This window comes from Bison bison, unplaced genomic scaffold (assembly GCF_000754665.1).
Source record: "Bison bison bison isolate TAMUID 2011002044 unplaced genomic scaffold, Bison_UMD1.0 scf7180017864291, whole genome shotgun sequence".
Taxonomy (NCBI): Eukaryota; Metazoa; Chordata; class Mammalia; order Artiodactyla; family Bovidae; genus Bison; species Bison bison.
In genome coordinates, this window is record NW_011494863.1 from 10,514,387 (window position 1) to 10,531,679 (window position 17,293).

Sequence of the window (17,293 nt, forward strand, 5' to 3'; positions counted from 1 at the left end):
GTCAAGGCAGGGTTTTTCCAGTGGTCATGTATGGATGTGAGAGTTGGACTGTGAAGAAGGCTGATCGCCGAAGAATTGATGCTTTTGAACTGTGGTGTTAGAGAAGACTCTTGAGAGTCCTTTGGACTGCAAGGAGATCCAACCAGTCCATTCTGAAGGAGATCAGCCCTGGGTGTTCTTTGGAAGGAATGATGCTAAAGCGGAAACTCCAATACTTTGGCCACCTCATGCGAAGAGTTGACTCATTGGAAAAGACTCTGATGCTGGGAGGGATTGGGGGCAGGAGGAGAAGGGGATGACAGAGTATGAGATGGCTGGATGGCATCACTGACTCGATGGACGTGAGTCTGGATGAACTCCGGGAGTTGGTGATGGACAGGGAGGCCTGGCGTGCTGTGATTCATGGGGTCGCAAAGAGTCGGACACGACTGAGCGACTGATCTGATCTGATGTATAGTATCATGTCATCTGCAAACAGTGACAGTTTTATTCTTTTCCAATCTGGATTCTTTTTATTTCTTTTTCTTCTCTGACTGCCATGGCTAGGACTTCCAAAACTGTATTGAATCAAAGTGACTAGAGTTGATATCCTTGTCTTATTCCTGGTCTTAGAGGAAATGCTTTCAGCTTTTTGCTGTTGAATATGATGTTAACTGTACGTTTGTCATATGTGGCCTTTATTGTGTTGAGGAAGCTTACACCTATGCCCACTTTCTGGAGAGTTTTTATCATAAGTGGGTGTTGAATTTTATTAGAAGATTTTTCTGCAGCTACTGAGGTAATCATAAAGTTTTTATTCTCCAGTTTGTTAGTGTGGTATATTGAAGAGTTTCAGAAGGATAGATGTTAACTCTATCTACATATAAAATTAAAAATTTTTTAAATAATCATCTAGAAAAAAGTGGTTCAGTGTAATTTGCTAAAAATTTTAATGATGTCTGGCAATGTGTCACATGTGACCAGTTCATGAAATTAAACTGATGATTCAGAAAAAAAAAAAGATGCTCTGGGAGCTCCTCCTCCTGATGCCAGACCCCCAGGCTAGGGATCCTGATGTGGGGCTCAGAACTTTCACTTCTGTGAAAGAAACTCTGTGATATAATTGTTTTCAGTTTGTGATTCACCCATCCAGGGGCTGTGGGGTTTGATTTGATCATGATTGATCCTCTCCTTGGAGAAGGCAATGGCACCCCACTCCAGTACTCTTGCCTGGAAAATCCCATGGACGGAGGAGCCTGGTAGGCTGCAGTCCATGGGGTCGCTAAGAGTCGGACACGACTGAGCAACTTCACTTTTACTTTTCACTTTCCTGCATTAGAGAAGGAAATGGCAACCCACTCCAGTGTTCTTGCCTGGAGAAATCCTAGGGACGGGGGAGCCTGGTGGGCTGCTGTCTATGGGGTTGCACAGAGTCGGACACGACTGAAGCAACTTAGCAACAGTTCCTCTCCTACCATCTTGATGTGGCTTCTTCTTTTCTTTGGATGTAGGATATCTCTTTTGGTAGGTTCCAGTGGTTTTTTTTCGGTAGTTGTTCAACAGTTAGTTGTGGTCTTGGTATTTTCATGAGAAGGTGAGCTCTTGTCCTTCTACTCCATCTTGGCAAAGTTCTGTGTGGTTGGTATTTTATATTGAGAATTGGTAAACCCCTTTAGTACTAGTTGACCTAAGAGAGTATCTTGGTGTGTGACCATTTTTACATCCCCAGAAACTGAGACAGGACAAAGAGTAATAACAATAAAATTGTTATAAGGAGGTTTGAGCTATGAATCTACAGTTACATTCTTAAGAGATTGTGTTTGTTCTTTTGCTTTAAGGCAAAATTTAGTAGTTTAAAACAGTCTTTTATTTAGCTCATGTTTCTCTGGGTTGGCTGGGCAGTTATTCCAATCTGACTTGGCTCTGCTTATCTCTCCTCACCTCATTGTAATGATATGATGGGTCAGCTGGCAGTGGTTGGCAGGCTGTTGACCTGAGTACCTCCATATGGCTTCTTGTCCTCCAGCAGACTGGCTTGGACTCATTTGCATGGTAGTCTTTGAGTTCTAAATGTGACAAAAGAGCAGGCTTTAGTAAGCAAGACCGTTTTGCGCCTCACCTTGTGTTATACTTGTTAATGTCCCACTGACCAAAACAAGTCAAATGGCCAACCCAGATTCAAGATCATGGAAAATAAACTTCGATTTTTGTGGGAGGAGATGCAACATGAGATTTCAATGATGTGAATACAGAGAAATGAAGAATTTGGCCGTTTTGACAGTCTACTATAGGGAGATAATAGAAAATCTTTTAAGGGAGATTTTCAGACCAAAAAATTTATCATTTTTCTGAATATTTTCAATGTCAGCTTTACTTGGAGAGTATTTTTGTTTCCATCAGTAAATGGTATAAGGATTAGTTACCCTAAATAACCCTAAATGTCTATGAATTTCTTTTAGAACCCTTTTAAAGTGCACAACTGTGCTGACATGAAAGGAAGGAATCTGCAGAGGTGAAAAAAAATAAAATAAAAGCAGAAATTCTGGTGTGACTGCCAATGCCAGATTTAATCCTCATGTTTTATGCTAAATCTTGAAGACCTTGAGCTTTTACCTTGACAGCTACATGGATCATGGAGAATAAAAGTCAAAGCCTAGAGCCTGACCAACATAGGATTCTAACAGGAGACCTCTGAGTAAAACTAAATTTCCTCCTACTAAAGATTACTCCCAATGTATAGATGGATGAGAAGTAAACCAGTAAAGGAAACAGCACTGAAACTTTCCTGTACCAACTTAGGCACTGGGTATAAGACAGGGAAATTTGTAACAAAATGTCTAACCATACCCACTCTTTATATGGATTCACATTCTATTTTCATGCTATACATTTGACATTTTTAAAAGTGAAACAGAATTTTAAAGTGATCCCACACTTGGCAAAGGTGAGGTTTATTCTAGACCTCAAAGAGTTTCTACAGATAACATTATTATCATAATGAATAACTCCAGTAAAAAATGCACCAATCATAATGAGAGAAAGCCAGCAGAATGATGGAGAATAGAATGGAAACCTTGGAGACTTTAGATTGACGTTTTCTGACATTGTATAATAACTACTTTCAATACATTTAAACAAGTAAGAGAAGCCAGCAAAAACAATGAACAAGAGACAATACATTATAACAACAGCAGATTTGAAAAAGGAACAATATACCTTTTAGACATAAACATGTATAGTATTTAAAATTTAAAACTCAGTGTATGGATTAAATAGCAGATCTGATGTTGTTTAAAAGACAATAAACTTGAAGATTCAGTAAAGAGAGTGGTATATATTGACAGCCCAGAAATACAAGAAAGTGGTAAAAATAAAAGAGAAGTTTATACATGGAGAGTATAGTGAGAGAGTTTGACATATATCTAATCAAAGTTCTACAGAGATATAATAGAGGACATGAGTAGGAGGACAATATTTGAAGAGATAGCATCTTTGAATTATGTAGAACTGTTGAAAGACATAAATCCTTGAATCTAGGAAACTTAATAAATCCCAGTAGGAAAATATAAAAGAAATCTACCTACACACATCATAGTGAAACTGCAGATCACCAAAAACAACCTCCCCTCCCCACCCCCACCCCCAAAAAAAACCCATCTTAAAAGTAGCCAGAGAGAAGAGCCAGGATATCTGCATATGAATGGTAAATAAGCTGACAGCTAAAGTTTTAGTAGCAACAAGGAAATCTGAGAACAGTGAAATAATATTTTTATGTACTGAAAGAAGTACCTAAAAATTTATGTATTCAATAAAACTATCTTTCAAGAACAAAGGCAAACCGACAGCTAACATCATACTTAATGGTGAAAGACTGATTGACTGCCTCCCTTTGAGATCAAAAATATTAATTAAAAAAAAAAGTCTGCTCTTACCACTTCTGTTTAACATTATACTGCAAGTTCATGGTAGGTCAGTTAGGCAAGAAAATGAAATAAAAGACACCCAGATTGAAAAGGAAGTAAGAATACCTCTATTTGCCCATGGCATGATCTTGTGTATAACAAATCCCAAGGAATGCACTAAAAAACTATTAGAAGGAACAAGTTGATCAGATTTCAAGTTACAAGATCAGTTTACCAGAATTAGTTGTATTTCTATATACTTAGAATGAACAATCTGAAAATAAAAATGAGAAAACAATTCCCTTTACAATAGCATCAAATAAAATGCATAAGAATAAATTTAATGACAGCATAAAATTTATACTTTGAAAGCTATAAAATATTAAAGAATAAGTGAAAAAATATACCATGTTCATGGATCAGAAATCTTGTTTTGATGGCGATATTCTCAGGTCAGTCTACGAACCTGGTGCTATCTTAGTCAGCTCAGGCTGCCATAACAAAATGAAGATTGGGTGACATAAACAGCAGTAATGTATTTTCTCACAATTCTGGAGGTTGCAAGTCCAAGATCACGGTGTCAGCATAGTCAGGTTATGGAAAGCTCTCTTCCTGTCTTGCCGACAGGTACCTTCTCACTGTGTCCTCACATTTTCTGAGAGGGAGGGAAAGAGGTGGAGGGGAGGGAGGGAAGGAGGGAAGATGAGAATGAGAAAGAGAATGAGCAAGTTTGCTGGTGTCTCTTCCAATGAGGGCACTAATCCCATAATGAAGGTCCCATCCTATGGCCTCATCTAAACCTAATTATCCCCTAAAGGCCACCTATCTAAATACCATCACGTTATGGCTTGGGGCTTCAACATACAAATCTGGGGGAGGACACTATTCAGTTCATAGCACATGTAATCCCTATGAACATCCCCACTGACTTCTTTGCAGAAATTGTCAAACTGATTCTAAAATGTATGTGAAATTAGAGACATAGAAAAACCAAAATAATCTTTAAAAAGAAGAACAAAGTTGGAAGACTCAAAATTCCCACTTTAAAAGCTTACTGCAAAGCTACAATAAACACAACAGTGTGGTACAACAATAGACATAGAGATCATAGAGAGTAGAAATGAGAGGCAGAGATAAAGCCCTGGGCTTCCTTGGTGGCTCAGTGGTAAAGAATCTGTCTGCCAGTGCAGGAGAAACGGGTTCGATCCCTGATCTGGGAAGATCCCACATGCCGTGGAGCCACTGGGCCCATACTCTAGAGCCCAGTTGTTCAGTGGTGCTCTATAATAGCCTATGCTCCAGAGCCCATGTGTTGCAACTACTGAAGCCCTCATGCCTTGGAGCCTGTGCCCCACAGGAGAAGCCACTGCAGCGAGAGCCCTACACGCTGCACCTAGAGAGTAGACCCTGCTCATCGTGAATAGAGAAGCAAGACCTAGCACAGCCAAAAATCAATTAAATAATTAAATTTAAAAAATACAGTCTTATATTTATGGCCAGCTGAATATTATCAAGACAACCAAAATAATTCAATAGGGAAAGAATAGTCTTCAACAAATGATGCTAGGAAAACTGAACATATGTGCACACAAAAAAGTAAAATTGGAGTCTTCTTCACACCACACACAAAAATCAACTCAAAGTGAGTCAAAATATAGAAGCAAATATTCATGACATTGTTAGGCAAAGCCTTCTTGGACGTGATAAAAAAGAAAGCAACTGGGGAAAAATAAATTAAACATCATCAAAATTTAAAATTCTTTTGCTTCAAAGTAGATCATCAGGAATGTAAAAAGTAAACACACAGAATGAAAGATAGGATCTGTAAATCATGTACTGATACTTGTAAAGGAGTTGTATCTAGGACAGGTGGAATAGACCAGTTGTGGTATGGCACCCCACTCCAGTACTCTTGCCTGGAAAATCCCATGGACGGAGGAGCCTGGTGGGCTGCAGTCCATGGGGTCGCTAAGAGTCAGACATGACTGAGTGACTTCACTTTCACTTTTCACTTTCATGCATTGGAGAAGGAAATGGCAACCCACTCTAGTGTTCTTGCCTGGAGAATCCCAGGGACGGGGGAGCCTGGTGGGCTGCCGTCTATGAGGTCTCACAGAATCAGACACGACTGAAGCGACTTAGCAGTAGCAGCAGATGTGGTCACACAGTTGAATACAGCACAGCAAAACAAGAGAACCACAATTAGGTGCATCGACATGAATGAATTTCAAAACCATAACACTGAGAGAACGAAGCAGTAAATTACACAGAATAGTTAATGCAGTATGATTCCATCTGTATAAAATTCAAAAACAGGCAAAACTAAACAATATATTGTTTGTGGAGTCGGACATGACTGAAGTGACTTAGCAGCAGCAGCAGCAAAGGTAGTAAAACTGGAAAGAAAAGCAAAGAGATTGATAAACTCATGATTCGGGAAAGGAGTGTGGAGAGGAGGCATTCTTAGGGTGATGAACAAGATTCCAAGGTGCTGGTAATGTTTCATAAGTTCACTAATGGATACCTGGGGGCGTATTTTATGTTTCTTGTTTACACTGTACAGTATACAGTGTAGTGTATTTATTACATTTTCTATATGTATATTTCACAATTTAAATGTCTAAAATAATGAATGAAATCCCCCTCAGGGGACCTGCTTTGAAAGGACTCTGAAAGTCCATAAAACTGTCTCTTTTGAAAAGTTGAAAATCAACAGAATTATATGACAGAATCCTAGACTCTTAGACCTGGATGTGTCCTCAGTTATCACATAGCTCCCTCATTTTACAAATGAGGCAGCTGAACTCCAGAGAGGTGAAGTCACTTTTTCAAAGTCACACAGCACCTGAGTGCTAGAATAGAAATATGGAGGAAGATCCAGTGACCCTCAAAATAGTACGTTTTCCACTGAAACACAGTAAGGCTGGGTGTAAAGCCTCTTCTAGGCATTATATTTATAGTGAGCTTTCATTCTTTATTTTCTTGAAGCAGTTCTGAGTTCTCATATTCTGTCCCATTGTCAGACCATATGATCTTTCTTTTAATTATAAGATTTTATTTTTTGATTCACAAAATAATGACTGCCCTGGATATATTAATTCCATGTCACTTCCATACTGCAGACCCTTCCCGTGGCCTTTCTTGTTATTTGAATGAAGACCTCTGCTCAGGCTCAAACACATCTGTCATGCTGGTCCAGCCTACCTTCCACGTCGTGTTCCCCACTGTATTTCCAGGAGCCTGGGATTCTTATCAACTCTTACATCCTTTCTACCAAAAACTTCCTCCTTCAGCTCCTTGGGGGAAACGAAGGAACTGATTGTTCCGAGTTTTTGTATGGCCTCCTGGTTTTCTCCACTGGGAGAGGTGGTTTTCTGCCACTGGGAGTAGAGTTGGCAGGGGACACAAAGGAGAGAAAAGAAGGGAAAAAACAGGAGCTCTTTCCAGGGATGTCATAGGCCATGACCTAACTAATTCCACAGCCATCAATCGATCTGCCACCTGCACACTCGAGAACAGCCTGTTCTCTGGCCTTGCCTGCCCTCCAGACCAGGCATTGTTTGATGTGATGAGTTTTCATGAATGCTGATGGAAGATGGACCCTGCCCCACTTGCTACCTGCACCACCACCTCCTCCACTCGCCAGCCCAGAGCGCTGGTCTCTATGGGCCTCCAGCTCTACCTCGTACAGAGTTTTAAGTGTTTAGACACATAGTCAGCCCTGAATAAAGCTCTCCTTCTTCTAGACTCACAGGATGTCAATATCGGAAGAAAATCTCAGGTCATTTCTTGTCCAGTTTCTGCTTTTTGCATAGCAGTGAACAGAGGCCCCAGATTACAGACAGCCAAGGTCATTGTCACCCAGGGAGTTAGTGGCAGTGACAAGACCAGAGACCAGGTCGTCAGACTTCCAGAGTAGAGTCTGTCACTGACCTAGACTGTTTTCCCTGGTGCTGTGATATGTGAATTCACTTTGAAGCTGCCCTGCTCGCTCACCTTGGCCCTTTAATCCTACCTCTGGCCTTCAGAGTAAATAAACACTTGTGAAATACTTCTGACATTCACCTGGAAGTCCCTCCTACCTTTAACCAAGCTGCTTTTGAAAAACAACTTTGCCTGTTAAAAATGAGAGGGTATTTACTGGGGTGATGTCACCCGGTCCAGGCCAGGTCCTTGATAAAGCTGAGTCAGGCTAACTACATTTTTGGGAAACCGATGTATTAAAGCTAAGTGCCTGTTTATTACCGTAAACAAGAGCTGTAACTCTCTGTTGTATCAGTTCACATTGCCCTGACCAGCTGCTTCTTCCCAAAGGCAACCTATGTAGAAAGTCAAACTGTCAGACAAGGGTGAATGCAAACTCTGAACGAGGGGGATTTGAAAGAGCTCTCCAGCTGCTTTCCTTTGTTGCTGACTGGTCCTTTCCTGGCTGACCCATCCTTGTTTTAACTGGATCAATATACTCAGCAGTTCTGGTGGCCCTGAGAGTCATTCGGTATCTTGAAGGAAACTTAGCCTCTTTCTGCTCTTCCCATTATGTGTTGATTTCATAACTCTCAGAGGGAAATCTCATTCCCCACATTTCTAAGTCCTTTGGGGGAGGGGGTCCCTCATGATTTAGTTGTTCAGACACCTATAATTATGTCCACGTGCTCTTCTATTATCCGTCCTACATTACTTCATCTTGTCCACCAGGATATCCCAAAAGACTTTATAAAGTATGATGCGGACAGATTATAATCTTCAAATCATATATCCCATTGACATTCTAAGTTGTCTTCATCTAGCACAGACTCGTGCACATAGGAAATGCCCAGGTAATTTTTAACTGAATAATTCTTTTATTAAATCATGGTATCACTAGCTGTGTTGCATTGTGTGAGCCGCATGGCCTATATCTTAAGAGGATTGTACAACATGGCTGGTGTCAGTGCGCATCAGGGTCAGCCAGGGAGTTGTGCTAAAAATGCAGGTGCCTAGGCTCTGCAACCCCAGAGAGTCTGATTCAGGCCCCGGCAGCTGCATCTCCAGAAGTTTTCCAGGTGATTCTGATGCAAGTCATCTTCAGACAATCCTTTAAGAAGCACTGGCCCCAGAGGCCCGTGAGTTCCCATGTGTCACCATTCTCTGGTCGCTTGTAACTGAGTCAGCCTCCAGCCTTATCCCCAGCAAGAGCCTCCTGCTCGCAGACCCTTCCTTAGACTCACCTGCCTTTATTTCCCCCTTGTTTCCTCAAGTGTGTGGCTGTGGCCTAGCCCAGTCAGGCTTCTTCTTCAAGAACCAGGAGTACATCTGCACGCAGGACTACCAGCAGCTCTACGGCACCCGCTGCGACAGCTGCCGGGACTTCATCACAGGCGAGGTCATCTCCGCGCTGGGCCGCACCTACCACCCCAAGTGCTTCGTGTGCAGCTTGTGCAAGTAAGTGGGTGGCCAGTGAGGGCTGGGGCCCCCTGCCTCAGTCCCTGGGGAAGGGAAGAAATGGCCTTTCCCAGGCAGATCTCGAGGTGAACACTTTCATTCCTAGAATCTCAGGGGTGGGAGGACTTGACAAGCAAATGGTTTTGAACATTTAGCAGCTGAATCCTGTCTGTTAGATGTGGTCTAATACAAAACACTAGTTTGTCCCAAGATGAAGGCAGAGTAAAGATCTGAGCCCCTACACTCAAGTCTCCTTTTTCCCATCAAAAGGCCCCAAAGGAACCACTGAGTGCCATGGCCTCTCAATACTCAGTGTGGAATCCACAGGTCTGGCTCAGGCTCTGACATCCTCAGCCACATGTGGTCCTGGGATGTCTATTTATAGCCTTCCTCCACAACCCTGGAGGTGACCCCACCTCTGTAAGCCTCAGCTTCATTGGTAAAATGGGCACCAAAACCAGTCCAACTTCACTGGGTTTTCAGGAAAATAAATGAGATGATACCTGCTCAGTGACTGGTACCAAGTTGTGTCTGATTTTATTATTCTTTTCTTTATCATAATGTTCATCATCCACCTCCTCAAGACTTTACAATCTATTTTTGATTGAAGGAGAATACTTTACAGTATTGTGCTGGTCTCTGCCATACATCAACACGAATCAGCCATAGGTATGCCTATGTCCCCCCCGCCCCACTCTTGAACCTCCTTCCCCCCGTCCACCTCATCCCATCCCTCTAGGCTGTTACAGAGCCCTGGTTTGAGTTCCCTGAGTCATACAGCAAATTCCCATTGGCTATCTATTTTATATATGGTAGTGTATATGTTTCCATGTTACTCTCTCCACTCTCAAGACCTTTGATAGGTGATGGAAAGCTCACCATCTGCCTCCTCCCTACCCCAAGCATCCCCATCACTTGTTAACTTAGCAAATGTACCTTAAAGACCCACTGGATACCAAATACCATATTAAGGAGACAAAAAATAAAGAAAACCTCAACCCTGTCCACCAATATTTTAACATTTAATGGACTGCTCTAAGTCATAAGTAAAGCACTATTGGAGTATATGTATGTACTTTTTAATAGGGAAAGTAATTTATAGATCAGTTATTCTTCTCATAAAATAACCACCTCTTTGTTACCAGTTAGAATTATTAACCACTTGGAGTTTTTGACTGAGACTAATGGCACAGTGCCTAAGAAAATATCATTCAGTGGCATTCATTCTTTCATCCAGCCCTTAAAACCTGGGCCTTAGGTCCTAGAATGTCAGAACCATTGGAAGTTTGCACAGTAGGGTCCATATAGTATAAAGTGGAGGTTTTGTGAAGCCCCATGGAGGTGAGGTGTCTTCTCAAGGTCATGATCCATGTCCTTTTACTGGTAGTGAGTGCCTGGGCTGTGACAAGAGCACAGCTCCCCCCTCCACAGCACTCGCTCCATTGTTCATGTCGCTAATGTAAGGGCAGTAGAAGCACGGCAGGCTTAGGGCCGTGTGCTCAGAACCCATGTTAACAGCCATTCTAGACTACATGAGCAAGAGCTGCTGCGTGATGGGATTGGCTGTGCTGAGGGTTCTAAACAGTTTATATTTAGTTAGGGAGGCAGGACAGGACAAGCTTGATATTCCTGAGCTATGGAACTCCCAACTGTTCAAAGGCAGATGAGCAGAGGAAGAGGTTCTCTATGGGTGTCTAAGATTCCTGGGGAGTAAAAGGAAGACATTTTGGCAAATTGAATTGAGTTCTGCCTGACATACAGGGATAGGTCAAGTTGGGAAGACATCCTTCCAGGAGGAAGCACACCTGAGACGAGCTTTTAGCCTCTTTATTGTATAGAAGGAAATAGAAACCCACTCCAATATTCTTGCCTGGAGAATTCCATGGACAGAGGAGCCTTCCAGGCTATAGTCCATGGGGTCACAAGAGTCAGACACGACTTTGCAACTAAGCCACCACCACCACCGTTGTATAGAGGAGAAATGTAAGCTCAAATAAGTGTTGTGATTTTCCCAATGTTTAAAAATCATGTAAATGGCCCAACTGGATCTCCTTCCAGTCCTGATCCTGACTGAGTGGTTTGGCTCTGCCTCGGGAATAGCCTGTGAATGTCGCTGGTACTCTGTATGTGCTGTATGTGCTACCAGAGGTCTTCAAGTACATGTCGTCAAGTCACCTATAGACACACAGCCCTCTGGAGAGGAGGTGTTGAATTTCTTCTTCTTCCTCCTCACAGGAAGCCTTTCCCCATTGGAGACAAGGTGACCTTCAGTGGGAAGGAATGCTTGTGTCAGACGTGCTCCCAGTCCATGACCAGCAGTAAGCCCATCAAGATCCGCGGACCAAGCCGTGAGTCTTCCCCGCTGGGTGCCTCCCCGTCTACAAGCACATCTCCCAGGGCTCCCCTGTCCCAGTTTCACTGACCATTTCCCTCTGCAGCCTGGAGGGAAGTGGGGGCAGTTCCCACCCTGGAGGACTCCTGAAGTATGACCCAATTGGCAGACAGCCCAGACTCATGAGCTTCCCTACATACAAATGCAGGAAAAACAGGCTGCCCAACAGTAAACAGGGATGGCCTGGGCCATGTTTCAGCTGCTTGGGTGGTTCTCCTGGGATGAGCGGGCCTGCTTGTCTCCCCTCTGGTCCATGCTGCCTGGAGCACCCCAACAGAGCTGATCAGGTGTTTTCCACCAGTGGCTCTCAATTCTTAAAATTCCCCAAAAGACTATATGCAGACATATCTTAGCAAATGGGAATATGGGAGAAAGCCACAAGGGCTGTGTTTAGTGTCTCTTAGGGTGTGTCCTGTGGACTGCAGCATTAGCTTCACTGCAAAACTGGCAAAAATACAGATTTCTAGGCCCATTTTGGACTTATAGGAATGGGACCTAGAAATATATGACCGTAAGAAGCTTCCTGAATGATTCATTCACTGCTCCTAAAACTGAGAACTACTCATAAAGGTCATGTTCTATCACTAAAATACAGGTTGGGGCATGGAGGGAAGCTGAGAATCAGAGGTGTACCTTAGAACAGTCATTCTAATTTGTGGAATGTCCATTCCATTCCAGCTTGTCTAGCTGTAAGATATCTAAATCACTGTTGCAAAACGCCCTTCTCAGACCCCTCACTGCATGTGCCCACACACACACCCAGGGTCTCATAAGCCAGGTTGCTGTGCTGCTAAGTCACTTCAGTAGTGTCCGACTCTGTGCGACCCCACAGATGGCAGCCCACCAGGCTCCCTTGTCCCTGGGATTCTCCAGGCAAGAACACTGGAGTGGGTTGCCATTTCCTTCTCCAATGCATGAAAGTGAAGTCGCTCAGTCGTGTCCGACTCTTCGAGACCCCATGGACTGCAGCCCACCAGGCTCCTCCATCCATGGGATTTTCCAGGCAAGAGTACTGGAGTGGGATGCCATCGCCTTCTCCAAAGCCAGGTTAGGCTCCAGCATTCTTTCATGTTACAGGACACTCTCACTGGCCTTGTCAGCAGAATCAGTGAAAGCCCATTAGCGTCCTGTGCTGCATCACTGTGCCATGTAGGGGCTGTCAGCCACAGCACCAGCAGAATCAGCATGCTGGGGCTGTGTCCACTCGAGGAGGGTGAGCATAGAACCACCTCCCCCAAGTCCGCAGGACTCAGCTCCTGGAGGCTCTAATAGCAAGGGAGCCTGTTGGAGGAGGTGCTCCCTCCATCATCCTTCCCTCCTTTCAGTTGATTCAGACCTGTTCCTAGACCTTCCTTCAGTGTCTTTGGTGGGGATCAAGAAAAATTTGCTGCTCTGAGCAGGTTTCCATCTCGAGGTGGCTAAGGCTGAGTGCACACAGTTATCCTTCCTAACTGCTTGAAAGCATCATCCAGAATGACAGCAAGTCTGGAATGCTGGGATGCAGGACCACAGGACCATGCTGCTCAGGTACCCGGACACCAGTGAGACCACGTGTGAGGCCATAGAGAGAAGCCAGCTGGAGTCAGGAGGCTGTGTTCCTTCTGTGTGATGCATACCTGTCATGCAGCCTCCCTGTGGCTCAGTTTACCCAACTTGGTGGAAAGCAAATTCAGCAATCAGACTAACATACATCATAGTGTGTAAACTGCTCTCTAAATATAAAGTGAGGGGTTTTGTTGGCTTGGTGGTCTAATCTAGAAAACATGCCAGAGGAGAACTGAGAATAAATTCCTTAATCTGCTGTTATTTCACTCAGCTTGTGTTGTGTGTTACTGTGTGCCCTGGGGATCTCAGGCAGGTGGGAGATTTCCTCAGCTGCGTGTGGGAGGCCTGCATGGGAGCATGTCCACGAGGAGAGGCTGTTAAATGTCTCCACCATAATTCTTCAGATCAGGAGGTGGAAGAAGGGAAAGAAGAATCAGTACAGAAGAACAGTGAGCATGTGGGCAGTCTCCAGGGGAATGCCGAGGATCATGGCTCCTCTTGCTACTCACGAAGTCTAGACATCAATGTGTGGATCTGTGGGGAATATGTTTCAGAGAAATGTTCTTTCCCCAAAGGTGGTCATTGTCCATGCTGCAAACACGAAGTGGTCTCCTGACTCGAGGGGAGGTTGGAAAGGCTTCTGAGTCCCCCGAGCATGGAGGAAACTGAAACAAGATTCAAAAGAGTGCTAAGATGACAAACATAGCTTGGAAAAGGAAAATTAAGGACGAAAAGCTTGCTGTATTTTTGAGCCAGAGGAGTGTGAATTTTCATTCCTGGAATGTCAAGGCACTGTGGAAAAGCAGAATCTGTATCTACTCAGAAGAGATCAAGAATACTTGGGAACTGTTAAGAGATGGGAATCATGTTACTTATCACAGGCAGGAGAACTGTTTCTTCACAGACCTCGCTGAGAAGAATCAGGGGCAGAAGCATCACCACCACCTCCCCCAGCACCATTGCCATCACCACCATCATCACCAACATGCCATCACCACTGCTAACATTGACTGACTATTCCTAGTGCCAGGCACTGCACAGACCTCACTGCAAAGAATCAGCCCAGTAGTACCGTCTCCACCAAAACTACTGCCATCACGGCTGCTAGCATTGACTGGCCATTACTATTGTCGGTACTGCACTAAGTTTTCTAAACATCTCACTGAATCATTACCACAACTCTATGAGGGAGACAAGAGCAATGGTTTTTAGATAAGAAACCAGATACTCTAAGAGTGTCAAAGGTCACTCAGATAATGGTAATGGGACCAGAGTGTAAGCCTAGGCAAGTCTGGCTTTGGAGCCTACTCCCTTAACACCCTATACCAGAGACATGACTTGCTAATAGGAAGGGTCCTGTCTTTCTGGATTAGTTGCCTAAAACAAGGTGGGGAGCTTGCTATGACTCACACACCCACCTATTTTTGCTGTAATGAATGACACAGTCAGAAAAAGCTAAAAATAACTGTCTGGGGTCTTCAGAGATTCCAGTAAACGGAGGGATTTAGGAGGAGCAGGTGCATCGTGCTTATTGCCAGCTGAAGGTGGTAATTTTGGAATAAAGAAGAACGTATGAGGAATGGAGTGGACAGCTGGCTGTGCAGAATCCAGCTCGGGACAGGGTGTGTCCTGACCTTGCTTATTACACCGGGTCTATGGGCTCCCGGATGCAGTGCCTGAAGCTCCAATGTTGGTCATAAGTAAAAGTTGGAAGAAGAGGGGAGAAAAAGATCCTGGTAAAGATCCTTCATCTGAAGCCAGTTGAGTGGAGTATGAGCAATATAATATGAAAAAAAAAAAAAAGTGGAATAGGTGTGCCAGAATTCTCCGGAGGAATTAGCAGGCCTTCCCTACATCAGAGATACTGCTTCTGACCTCATATCAGAGATTGGATAATGTACAGAGTATGAGTTAAAAACCATGAGAATGTGGAATAATAATGATAAGAACCACTTATTGGGTACATACATGCCCGGCACTGTGCAAAGTCCTTCCAGGCCTGACTTCAGTTCATCTTCACACCAGTCATGTTCAGATGAGGAAGCTGGACCTGAACAGTTGGACAACTAATCAGCTGGGGAGCTGGGATTCTCCCCTTGGCCAGCCTCCCTCCACTCACTCTAACCTCTCAGCTCAACCTAACCACTATACTGTACCATCTCCTAAATTTTAATTCAAGATGCCAATTCATATCAGATGTGTCACTGCAACTTAAAGAGATGGAGCTCATCTCTTTTGTGGCCACAAAAGGATGCAACTCTTTGAGTAAGGTTTATTGAAAAGATAGACAATGGTGGTGTTAGCCAGTAACTTCTCTATCTCCATGGAATCTACAAGTGAATTTGCTCAGACCGTGTCAAGCAAGGAAAAGTGAAGTGCAGGAGATAAAGGAGAAGCGAGAAACTGTAGTTGTCATAAAAGATTTGAAGAAACACATTTAGGGTAAGAGGTAGATAATCCTTGGTTGCTTAAAAGAGGGGGTGTCACAAGAATTCAGGCCTCAGCTTCATATTAAAAAGGCCATCATGACAGTCATACCTGTCCAGAGGCAAGAGGGGGTGAGCTGCTTACCCCGGAAGGCAGTGATTTAGAGGAAGATGCCCACCTGTTGAGAATGCTGAGGATTACTGTGCTGGGTGGGACTTTGATGTGAACTCTGAGCCTCTGTGGAATCATTTAACCCTATCAAGAAAGCCCACAGAGACACAAATTCAGCACCTATGGCCTAGAAAGCTGGACCAGATGCCTGAGCCCTCGGGTTTTCCTATACAGAGCATGGACAAGTAATTTCAGAGGCCCTATCTATAAAAGAAGAGGGGGTACTGACCTCTAAACAATGACATTCCAAAGACTGTGATTGGGATGGAGTGGAAGTTGACTCATTCCAGGAGAAAAAAAGGAAAAGAAAGAAATCCTAAATCTGTTCTACCAGCCCCCGTTTGAAGCCCTGGGACTTGAAGCATTTTGCAATGGGAGACCTTATTGCCCCCAGCTTGTGCTAAGAGACATTAGAAAGGTGCTGTGTAGCCAAAAGGCGTGGACTATGGGAGCTGACTCATACACACACTTCATCAGGGCCCCGACTTTCCACAGCTTACTGGACACACCCCCTTCCTAGAGGCACAGATGCCTCATCTCTTCTTCAGGACTGGCTTCGAGCTGGATGAGAGAGCTTCAGCCAACCTCTCCCAACTTGCTGTGTGTCTCTCTCCTCCTCTACTGCTCCCAAGTGTGCATTTGCCTTTGGTGCCAAGAAGGGGGCCTGTGCTCTGGTAAACATTGCCCCTTGACCCTTTCCTCCTCCAGAGTGGGACATCCGGTCAGCTAAGCCTGAATTCCCAGCATCTCCCAAGTACCTCTGACCTGCCTCCATTTCCTGCCCCTCCCTAGACGTTATTGAGCAACAAGCAGCCTCTGGGCCCCCCTACATGCTATTGGCCTCAGTGCATGATCCAGGGTGATGGAAACGGAGAGCAAGGGTGCCTTTCTGCTCTGGAACAACCTCATCAGACTCTTTAACCCTCACTGCTTGGGGAGGCAGATGTTTGGTTTGTTCAGTTCAGTTCAGTTCAGTTGCTCAGTCATGTCCAACTCTTTGCAACCCCATGAATTGCAGCACGCCAGGCCTCCCTGTCCTTCACCAACTCCTGGAGTTCACTCAAACTCACGTCCATCGAGTCGGTGATGCCATCCAGCCATCTCATCCTCTGTCGTCCCCTTCTCCCCCTGCCCCTAATTGCTCCCAGCATCAGAGTCTTTTCCAATGAGTCAGCTCTTCGCGTGAGGTGGCCAAAGTACTGGAGTTTCAGCTTCAGCATCATTCCTTCCAAAGAACACCCAGGACTGATCTCCTTTAGAATGGACTGGTTGGATCTTCTTGCAGTCCAAGGGACTCTCAAGAGTCTTCTCCAACACCACAGTTCAAAAGCATTAATTCTTCGGCGCTCAGCTTTCTTCACAGTCCAGCTCTCACATCCATACATGACCACTGGAAAAACCATAGCCTTGACTAGACAAACCTTTGTTGGCAAAGTAATGTCTCTGCTTTTGAATA

At 44.2% G+C, this 17,293-nt stretch overlaps 1 protein-coding gene across 9 annotated transcripts in view; it reads left to right on the forward strand.

The window, feature by feature from the left end:
- The window catches only part of ABLIM3 (actin binding LIM protein family, member 3), a 137,370-nt gene that overhangs the window by 53,657 nt on the left and 66,420 nt on the right, over positions 1 to 17,293 (forward strand). For all 9 annotated transcript variants that reach the window (XM_010850515.1, XM_010850522.1, XM_010850514.1 and 6 more), the window contains 2 exons: positions 9,119 to 9,302; positions 11,538 to 11,650. In XM_010850515.1, coding sequence (XP_010848817.1) covers positions 9,119 to 9,302; positions 11,538 to 11,650 — 297 coding nt within the window. The remainder of the gene's footprint in view (positions 1 to 9,118; positions 9,303 to 11,537; positions 11,651 to 17,293) is intronic.